The following is an 11,211-nucleotide window of genomic DNA, read 5'->3' as shown; positions in this document are numbered from 1 at the left end:
TTTTTGGTACCCTTCCCCAGATCTGTGTCTCGACACAATCCTGTCTCGGAGCTCTACGGACAATTCCTTCGACCTCATGGCTTGGTTTTTGCTCTGACACTGTCAACTGTGGGACCTTATATAGACAGGTGTGTGCCTTTCCAAATCATGTCCAATTACCACAGGTGGACTCATCTCAAGGATGATCAATGGAAACAGGATGTGCCGGAGCTCAATTTCGAGTCTAATAGCAAAGGGTCTGAATACTTATGTTTTCTTATTTTTAATACATTTGCAAATATTTCTAAAAACCTGTTTTCACTTTGTCATTATGGGGTATTGTGTGTAGATTGATGAGGAAATGTTTTTATTTAATTGATTTTAGAATAAGGCTGTAACGTAAAAAAAATGTGGAAAAAGTCAAGGGGTCTGAATACTTTCAAAATGCAATGTAGCCATGATGCCTATGGGTCCTCCAACCGAAGATGCTTCCTGTCCCTCTCAGTCCTGGCCTATCCTAGCCCTCTATGGGATGATCCACCAATCATCAGGTCCAGTCCCAATCACCAGGCCCAATCCCTCAAACCCTCACTGGACCCGGCCCCTCTGATCCTGGCTGAGTGATCCTGCCTTCTGGCTCCTGTCTCTCTCTGTTCGAGTGGTCAATGCCTGAGGCCCCTCTCTGTGAGCCAGTTTTCGTAGCGGACCCTTCTCACTGTGTGGTTCCAGAGGCCAGCGCTTTGCCCTTGTGTCTGGTGAGCGCATCCTCAAGGAACCCTGCCAGCTTCTCACAGTCCTCCTGCATGGGGTTACACAGGGTTAGCGGTTAGATCATTATAGGATATCGATTAGAATGATTAAAACCATTTGCAATAACATCACGCAAAAATAATACCTACCTCACTTATGAATGCGTAGTGAACAAGTTCATTGGCAAGGTCTTTGGAGCTGTCATCTGAAAGATTCATTCAAAATAGTTGAGCCTCATACAACAGTATGCAATAAACACTGTTGGTGTGCCAAAGAGCTCAATTTTCTTGTCATCCAACAAATGTAAACGCCTGGAGTTTACTAAATGGTATTTGCACTTGGATTGCAACCGGTGCTATGGTCAGATGACATTAAAATTTAGCTATTTGGCCTGTGGCCAACCTGTGGTTTGAATTGAAGAGGGCAGTCCATAAGCGCAGACAAAGTATATCAAGGGTCTGGAAAGATTCTGTATGGAGGAATGTTCTAAGATCCCTCCCAATGTGTTCTCCAATCTCATTAAACATTTAAGAAAAAAGCTCAGTGCCGTTATCCTCGCAAAGTGAGGTATTGAAAAAAGGGGTGGCAATAATTTTAACACATATCTTTTTGAGAAAAAAAATATTTGTAATCAAAATCTCTTTCTCTGAACAATTGTATTAGTATAATATAATTGTTTAAAAAAAATAGCATACAATATAGCTCAGTATTTGTACTTACTTACTTTTTGCTCATCTTTATCAAGGGTGGCAATAATTTGGGACCTGACTATATTAATGGATATGAAAGTGTCCATTAGAACTCACTTGGAAGGATGTCACAGCTGAGTTGTCGATGGAGCTTGTCATCCATCTTAAGAAACAGAGAGAGCTAAGGAGAGGAGAGAGGAATACATTTTATCAACCCAGAATATGCTTATCCCCCAAATGCAATTAGTTGTGGGGATCAGAAAGGATTAAAAAAATTATGTCAGTTATGGTAACTCCAAAAGGCTGCCGTGAGATGGACGCCATTACTTAAAAGAAGATGATAGTCAAACTCACATGAGTTTTCGTCCCTTCTTCATTTGACTCCAAGTTACAGTGCATCTGAATCACCTGCAACACACCATCAGACCAACATAGCGTTAAGAGTGATAAGCGTACTTTAACTTGCAACACTGTCTCTCACACACAGACATAAACAAATAGAATGAGATACAGACAGACAGACAGACACACACACACACAGACCTCACCTTTCTGCTCTCTGTCTCTTGGGGCTCAGGGGTGGGGGTCTTCACCGACTCCACCTGTTCATGGGACAGGGAGAGGGCATGGGGGACGGGGTGGGGCCGCGATAACGCAAAGTTCATGAGGGGGTATATCCCATTCCTGAGGAGGGGGAGTCAGAATGAAGTCAGGAGCCACAGGTGCTACAATAATACACTTCACAAAGACCCTTCACAATGAACAAGGCAGTCCTCTCAGGCGACGTCCTAAATTGCACCTTATTCTCTACATAGTGCACTACTTTTGACCTGAGCCCAATGGGTGAGTGGAATTAGCCCTTACTTGACGTCCTCCAGGAACTTGTCCAGCTCCAAAGGGGACACATGGGAGTACTTGAGCTCCACGCCAGGCCGGTCGCCATGTTTGATCTCTGCCATGAGACCGTTGGGATCAAAGGACTTGGTCTTCTCCTCCACACAGTTCTCTGGGAGCAGGTCTGCATAGAGAGAGGGGTAAGAGAGCTTTACATATTTGCAAATTAATTAGAAAAATGTCTCCACTTCCATTGTAACAACAGATATATCCCACAAAATCTGCATAAGACAATTTTTCAGCTGTCACATGACAAAAAATGAAATGGATGTGGAAATGGATGTGGAAACATTTTCTCTCCCACAGAAATGGCTAGCCTGGATACCACTCTGTTTGTGTCATCATACCACTCCTTGGCATGCCAAACAGACTGGTACCCAGGCAAAAGTATTAGTGATTCCTCATGAAACCCAGACCAATAAAAGACCATGATTTGGGGGATTTTCACAACATGTAATCCAAAGAATGGTCCTTTGGAGGAAGAAATGTTTATATATATTTGACATTTGTATCTAAAAGCATAATTGAGGAATCATTTATCAAAATTGGCATAGTTCTGACATTTTGGTCTTCCCCAGGCCTCCTTTAAGACTCCATATTGTTTAATATGTAAGTGATACAAAGCAAAAATGTGTGTCATATGAAGCTTTAACACTTTTGCTGTAATGTGAGTAGTATTTTAATTACGATAATTGTTTTCTTTCATTCATTTATGAATATTGAAAAATATAAACATAAATATTGAAAAAACATTTTTGATCATAATATTTCACTATATTGTTGAACATAATATACTTTATGGGCATATTAAAGTTCCAGAGTGGGATCTCTGCTACTTTTACAATTATGATCCAACTTGTAAGCATTACCAACAGAGTGAATATGAAAATGGATTCAAAACGTTCACCCTCTACTGGCGATTTGCAGGATGTGCAATGATACAAGTAAAAGGAGGGCTGTGATTGGTTACATTGCCTATGCCAATTTCTCTGTATAAAATGGGCCATAACTTTAAAACTAGCAGAGATCCTAGTCTGGAACTGTGATATGCCCATAGAGTATATTATGTTCAACAATATAGTGAACAATTATTAAATAAAAACATTAGTTTTTTCAATATTCATATTTCTCAATATTCATAAATTAATGTAGGACAATTATTATTGAAATCAAAATACTGCTCATATTACAGAACAAGCAGTAAAGCTTCATATGACACCAATTTTTGCTTTGTAGCACTTACAAATGAAACATTATGGAGTCTAAAAGGAGGCCTGGGTAAGGCCAAAATGTAATAAATATGCCAAATTTGACAGTGCCCGATCAAGCAGGCGGTTCTAAATATATAACTGTCATAGCTGTATGATAAAGAATGCGACTTACACACTTCCTTAAACCTAAAATAAGTAAAGAAGTAATTTTGTGTGGAAGTCAAACTTTCTTTATGTCGGAGACGGACATAAAACACATCAATAGAACCAAGAAAAAGCGCCCTTTTCACAGCGCATCTCCCCTTGTCGATAGGGTGGACACACGCTGTTTAAATGGTCAAAATGTTGTTTTAGACTATCACTAAATGTTATTTTGGGTAAAGTAATTAAGAAGGTGAAATATTTTGGGTAGATGTTCCTAAAACTGATTGTAACTATATATATATATATATATATATATCAATATTACAAAGTATGATAAGGCTTACTCATTCACGTCATGAATTCACTATGATATCATCATATTTGAATATGGTTTATTATACTTGTATTATATACTAGATCATGTGGTTTGCAAAGTTTTTTTTTCTTTGACATAGCTTTGAGGGGGTGAAAAACTACTACATTCAAAATATTGCCTTTTTGGTTTTATTTCTCAATTATGCTTTTAGATACAAATATTAAATATATGTCAACAATCCATCCTCCAAAAGACCATTCTATGGATGAAATGTCGTGAACATCCCCAAAATCATTGTATTTCTTTGTCTGGGTTTCGTGAGGAATCACTCAAATGGCAATTCCACATATTGCATGCTGTGTGCTGTGTGCTTTGGGGCTTCAAAGCTGAGGACTGAGGAAACACTCACACTGGTTGCTGATGAGGCAGTGGGCAGCCAGAAGCTTGAGGGAGTGGACCTCAAACAGCACGCGGTGGAATAGCAGGTCGTGGGCTGTGGGCCGCTGCTTGGCTTCATGATGTACACATGACTGGGTGAACTCCTACAAAAGGGAGTGGAGCCAGGTTAAAGCTATGTAGTGCAGTGGTTAGGGTTTGATAAATGTAAAGTATGTAAAATTCCATTTAAAATGTGAAGTTTGATTTAACTTGAACAGATGGTTTTCTGGTCAAGTAACAAGGAAAACTATCTGGTTTCTTGGTCAGGTCACATAGTCAGGGAAAACTCCTGCCCCTATTGACAAGGTGTTTGTTTTAATCAAAGAGAGATTGATGTGTTTTTGTGCATTTGCCCACTGTGCTGCTTGGCTATATTTGGGCCATGAATGGAAACATGAGTGAGACTCACTCTCATGAGGGGATCCTCCAAAGACTGGCCTGCGTTGGTGATGGCCTCCTTGGACACAACAGCATCCCCATTAGCCTGGATTTCCAGGACAGCCATCTATAAATAAATAAAGAGATTATGTTAAAAATGGACATCAGTAGTGATGCATCGGTAAAATCTCCAGGGAAGCCAAGGCAGGGGAAAAAAGCCATATTACAACCTATGTGTTGTGATAATTGCGTTGTTTGCTCTATAACCTGCTAGTTCATATGCCTTGCCACTGTGATATATAGGCCTAAGGCAGAGACAATAAGAAGACACAGTGGCAGAATAAATTCAACCACAACTTTGTTTCATCACAAAACCAGAGAGCAACCTCTGTCCGGTGAAGTCCATAAAGCATATTGTATGTAACAAACAGTTACATGACCTACAGCATGGTCTAGCAAGGTAATGTTTCTGACATTTTCAGACTACTAAAGAATTACTGCTTTAGAACAAAGGTAAGTTACCAAGTTGCAAAGAAAACAGGAGCTGCTTCCACTATTCCAACACCATTTCAACATCATCTAATCACCTATGCTTAGTCTAATACAACTAAAAGATACCAAAAACAATTTAGTTAAATCAACGTAAGCTAAATATGATGTGGCTGTCCATGGTACTGATTTATGTGTGTGTGTGTGTATATATGTATGTGTGTGTGTGTGTGTGTGTGTATATGTATGTGTATGTGTGTGTGTGTGTGAGAGAGAGAGTTTTGTCTTGCCTTCAGCTACTCAACATGGCATCTTATTGGCTGGTTTGCGTGGCTTGCTTACGAGGGAGGATGTTTAAATTAGAATTGTCCCAGTGAACAAGCACCAAACCAGCGGTAGGTTGTGGGTTGCAAAGCACTGTACGTCAAAAGTGATTTTTATACTTCCAAGTGATGATTTGAATGTACAATTTATACCAAGTTGTTTGTAAATATTATTAGAACATCACACATAAGATGCAGCGTTTTTTCTGCATATTTGTTGTGCATTTTGTTGTAGAGAATTCCAGCTAATGCTAGCTAGCAACTTACTGTGTCTGGGGGGTCGTATATTTCGTACAGTGCGTGAGTGCAGAGTTGGATGGTGAGCCGTGCATTGCATGACGTGCCATTTTGTGCTGTTTCTATCAGAATAAATCACCATGACTGGTGCTACAAGTTGGAGTCCGTGTCGATGATTGTACACAACGCAAGAAGAGTACTGTTACCGTGGTGCCGTGACCGTTCTTCTGGATCGGATCATCCTTCGCTGGATTTCCATTTCAGAAGTTCGCCGTGGTTGCCGTTGGAGAATAAGATGAGACGTTGCTCGTGCAGTTTATGGCGATATCACATTTCGCCACAAGAGGGCGCCAGGGCGTCGTTTTTTGATTACTTGAGTTGATGATTTACATTTACATTTACATTTTAGTCATTTAGCAGACGCTCTTATCCAGAGCGACTTACAGGAGCAATTAGGGTTAAGTGCCTTGCTCAAGGGCACATTAACGTCATTTAGCAGACGCTCTTAGCCAGAGCGACTCACAAATTGGTGCGTTCACCCTATAGCCAGTGGGATAACCACTTTACAATTTGGGGGGTTAGAAGGATTACTTTATCCTATCCCAGGTATTCCTTAAAGAGGTGGGGTTTCAAATGTCTCCGGAAGGTGGTGAGTGACTCCGCTGTCCTGGCGTCGTGAGGGAGCTTGTTCCACCATTGGGGTGCCAGAGCAGCGAACAGTTTTGACTGGGCTGAGCGGGAGCTATGCTTCCGCAGATTTCCGCAGATTTATCGTATTTATTTTATTTTACCTTTATTTAACTAGTCAAGTCAGTTAAGAACAAATTATTATTTACAATGACGGCCTACACTGGCCAAGCCCGGACGACGCTGGGCCAATTGTGCGCTGCCCTATGGGATTTTATTGAGACTTTCTATATTAATTGGGACTTTCTTTTCAAGGATAAACGATAACTTTTGTGTTACTCGTTTATTTGCAGTTCTAATGTATATCTGATATAACTGGGGTGGGTTTTAACTGTGTACTAGATATAGGGTTACATTTGGATAATTATTTAATTATTCTTATTTATTGACATTTACATTTTTGTTTTAGTGTGTTGATTTCCCATTATTAAGATGGAAGGTGCTGGGAGAGGTAGGGGTTTCCTGACATTTAATCTGTCACCATCTGTTGGTAGGGGTTCAGCCAGAATTCCAGTTGCTTCTACACCCATGCCTAAACTGGAGGGTTTTGATGATAGTTTCCACAGGGAAATGCCCAAGGATGTGAATGAAATAGGTTTGCCAAATACAGGGAGTGGGGAGGTCTCCATGGATTTCTTAGCAGACATTGTATAGCAGGAGACTGAAAAGATTTGGCATGGGTCCTCCGATCCTCAAAGTTCTACAGCTGCACCATCGAGAGCATCCTGATTGGTTGCATCACTGCCTGTATGGCAACTGCTCGGCCTCCGACCGCAAGGCACTACAGAGGGTAGTGCGTACGGCCCAGTACATCACTGGGGCCAAGCTTCCTGCCATCAGGACCTCTATACCAGGCGGTGTCAGAGGAAGGCCCTAAAAATGATCAAAGACTCCAGCCACCCTAGTCATAGACTGTTCTCTCTGCTACCGCACGGCAAGCGGTACCGGAGCGCCAAGTCTAGGTCCAAAAGGCTTCTTAACAGCTTCTACCCCCAAGCCATAAGACTCCTGAACAGCTAATCATGACTACTCGGACTATTTGCATTCCCCCCCCCCCCATAGCTCTAGGGCTATGGATGTATCGGGCCTGAACCTGGTGTTGAAGTCTGATATCAGGGAGCCGGTGTACTCTGAAAAGTGCTCAGTGCATGAGTGGGAGGATATGGTCATGGTTTACATGCGTAAGAGGGGCGTATCTTTGGTGGACCAAGCAGAGTTATAGGTAGGCTTATGGGAAGGGCCCGCGATGTTGTTAAAGTGGATATACACAGCAATCCCTCTGTTGATTTATCTAAAGGCCCAAGTCCCATCTTTGACATACTGAAACAACATTTTAGTGACACTTTGAGAGCGCTCTAATAACTGAACTCGAGGGTTGCAGGTGTTCAGAAGTCTCACACCACGCCGTACCATCCGATGGGGAACGGGTCCTGCGGAAGGATGAATAGGACGTTGGGAAACATGATCCGGGCCTAGCCGACGAGCGCAAAGCACAGATGGCCTCAGGCGCTGAAGTCCCTTGTGTACAATTGTACAATCCACGAAACCACAGGCTTTGCCCCTTTCCTGCTAATGTTTGGGAGGACGCCAAGACTGCCTGTTGACAGTCTTTGGCTCTGTCATAGAGAACCCAGAAGTTGTCGACTATGACCAGTTTGTTCAGTCCTTGAGGAGAGATCTGAAAGAATCCATGAATACAGCACAGGCATCTGCAGCGAATGTGTTGAAGAGGCATGCTGACCTGTATGACAGAAGAGTCAGAGGAGCACCAGTGGAGATTGGTGATAGAGTGTTGCTGGCAATTTTAGGGGGAGCGTGGAAAGCGGAAGCTTGCTGACCGTTGGGAGGATACCGTCTACCTTGTCACTGGATTGAATGCTGACAGTCACACCTTTAAGATTCAGAACAGCTCCACTGGACAGGAGAAGACGGTACATTTCAACCTGATAATGCCAGTCAACCTTCTTCCTCTTCCCCATGCTGCCGTTGATGATGGAACAGATATGTCTGGATTAACAGAGTCTGAGGACATGAATGACGGCCTTGTGGTCTCAGCTGCCATGGACACTGCAGTGGGTGATGATGATGAGGATGCTGAGTACAGAACAAAAGTGTGGGTGTCTGAGTTGCCTTCTGAAGGAATAGGTGACCCAAGCCTGGAGGGTGGCGTGCGATCCTTGGATGCTCAGGACATTCCACCTTTGGATTCTGTGGAAGATGTACTGCAGCTGGAAGGTTTGCCTCGATCAGAGTCTTCAAGAATCTGACCCGGACCGTAACAGTGTAGTGAGTGAGCTAATTGACCAGTCTGCTTACAATATCCGTACTGACCTACCAAACTCTGACCATTCCTTACCTGATCAGTTACACATTGACTGTGTTGACAGACCCACTATTGCAACACTGTCACTCCTTATGCTGTTGAAGGTACTCTGGGTCGTATTAGGTCAAGAGCAGGAAGGCCTTGACCTAATATTTAAACCAGTGTCGAGACTGATTTAGATTATGAATCAGCAGAAAGTTATCTCTTGAAGGTTAATATGTGAATACAGAGGGTCAATGGTATTAACATATTTTATTTGTTTTGTTTTTACATCATTGTACGTGATGATTAGAGGTTCTGGTGGTAATGTAACGGATATGTCTGCTAAATGACTAAAATGTAAATGTAAATATGATAAAGTCTCTTATGGTGGTTTATTTTATTACTTGGATGTTTTAAAGTCACTGAGTGTACTTAACATCTAACAGGCATGTTTACCTATGAGGGCTAAGGGGATTGATCAACCACTTTTCACTCTAATTCTCGTGGAGAATAGTCTTAATTACTGGAATATTTAGTGACTGTTTTAAAGCAGGGCCTGCATCCTTGATATACACAGCTTTACCTTTTAGTTTTCTCTATTAGGTGGTCTAAAAATATATTTATTTTTTCTCTGGATTATTCTGTATATACACTACCGGTCAAAAGTTTTAGAACACCTACTCATTCAAGGGTTTTTCTTTATTTTTACTATTTTCTACATTGTACAATAATAGTGAAGACATCAAAACTATGAAATAACACATATGGAATCATGTAGTAACCAAAAAAGTGTTAAACAAATCAAAACATTTTATATGTGAGATTCTTCAAATAGCCACCCTTTGCCTTGATGACAGCTTTGCACGCTCTTGGCATTCTCTCAACCAGCTTCATGAGGTAGTCACCTGGAATGCATTTCAATTAACAGGTGTGCCTTCTTAAAAGTTAATTTGTGGAATTTCTTTCCTTCTTAATGCGTTTGAGTCAATCAGTTGTGTTGTGACAAGGAAGGGGGTGTATACAGAAGATAGCCCTATTTGGTAAAATACCAAGTCCATATTATGGCAAGAACAGCTCAAATAAGCAAAGAGAAATGACAGTCCATCATTACTTTAAGACACGAAGGTCAGTCAATCCGGAATATTTCAAGAACTTTGAACGTTTCTTCAAGTGCAGTCGCAAAAACCATCAAGCGCTATGATGAAACTGGCACTCTATTCTACATTGTAGAATAATAGTGAAGACATCAAAACTATGAAATAACACATATGGAATCATGTAGTAACCAAAAAACCATATCAAAATATATTTTATATTCTTCAAAGTAGCCACCTTTTGCCTTGTTGACAGCTTTGCACACTCTTGGCATTCTCTCAACCAGCTTCACCTGGAATGCTTTTCCAACAGTCTTGAAGGAATTCCCACACATGCTGAGCACTGATTGGCTGCTTTTCCTTCACTCTGCGGTCCAACTCATCACAAACCATCTCAATTGGGTTGAGGTCGGGTGATTGTGGAGGCCAGGTCATCTGATGCAGCACTCCATCACTCTCCTTGGTAAAATAGCACTTACACAGCCTGGAGGTGTGTTGGGTCATTGTCCTGTTGAAAAACAAAAAGCGCAAACCAGATGGGATGGCATATCGCTTCAGAATGCTGTGGTAGCCATGCTGGTTAAGTGTGCCTTGAATTCTAAATAATTCACTGACAGTGTTACCAACAAAGCACCCCCACACCATCACACCTCCACCTCCATGCTTCACGGTGGGAACCACACATGCGGAGATCATCCGGTCACCTACTCTGCGTCTCACAAAGACACGGCAGTTGGAACCAAAAATCTCAAATTTGGACTCATCAGACCAAAGGACAGATTTCCACCGGTCTAATGTCCATTGCTTGTGTTTCTTGGCCCAAGCAAGTCTCTTCTTCTTCTTGGTGTCCTTTAGTAGTGGTTTCTTTGCAGCAATCGACCATGAAGGCCTGATTCACGCAGTCTCCTCTGTCTGAACAGTTGATGTTGAGAGGTGTCTGTTACTTGAACTCTGTGAAGCATTTATTTGGGCTGCAATTTCTGAGGCTGGTAACTCTAATGAACTTATCCCCTGCAGCAGATGTAACTCTGGGTCTTCCATTCCTGTGGCGGTCCTCATGAGAGACAGTTTCATCATAGCGCTTGATGGTTTTTGCGACTGCACTTGAAGAAACTTTGACTGACCTTCATGTCTTAAGGTCGTTTCTCTTTGCTTATTTGAGCTGTTCTTGCCATAATATGGACTTGGTCTTTTACCAAATAGGGATATCTTCTGTATACCACCCCTACCTTGTCACAACACAACTGATTGGCTCAAACGCATTAAGAAGGAAAGAT

At 41.8% G+C, this 11,211-nt stretch overlaps 1 protein-coding gene across 3 annotated transcripts in view; it reads right to left on the bottom strand.

Annotated features, from left to right (window-relative positions):
• Window positions 1-381: 381 nt before the first annotated feature.
• The window catches only part of LOC121550045 (nuclear receptor-binding protein 2), a 73,505-nt gene continuing 62,675 nt past the window's right edge, over window positions 382-11,211 (bottom strand). For all 3 annotated transcript variants that reach the window (XM_041862128.1, XM_041862126.2, XM_041862127.2), the window contains exons 10-17: window positions 4,831-4,926; window positions 4,393-4,525; window positions 2,283-2,436; window positions 1,967-2,102; window positions 1,773-1,826; window positions 1,536-1,599; window positions 879-934; window positions 382-778 (exon numbers count right to left, since the gene is read on the bottom strand). In XM_041862128.1, coding sequence (XP_041718062.1) covers window positions 692-778; window positions 879-934; window positions 1,536-1,599; window positions 1,773-1,826; window positions 1,967-2,102; window positions 2,283-2,436; window positions 4,393-4,525; window positions 4,831-4,926 — 780 coding nt within the window. In that variant the 3' untranslated portion in view covers window positions 382-691. The remainder of the gene's footprint in view (window positions 779-878; window positions 935-1,535; window positions 1,600-1,772; window positions 1,827-1,966; window positions 2,103-2,282; window positions 2,437-4,392; window positions 4,526-4,830; window positions 4,927-11,211) is intronic.

Source organism: Coregonus clupeaformis, chromosome 34 (assembly GCF_020615455.1).
Source record: "Coregonus clupeaformis isolate EN_2021a chromosome 34, ASM2061545v1, whole genome shotgun sequence".
In the NCBI taxonomy this organism is placed as follows: Eukaryota; Metazoa; Chordata; class Actinopteri; order Salmoniformes; family Salmonidae; genus Coregonus; species Coregonus clupeaformis.
This window is presented reverse-complemented; position numbering and strand designations above follow the sequence as displayed.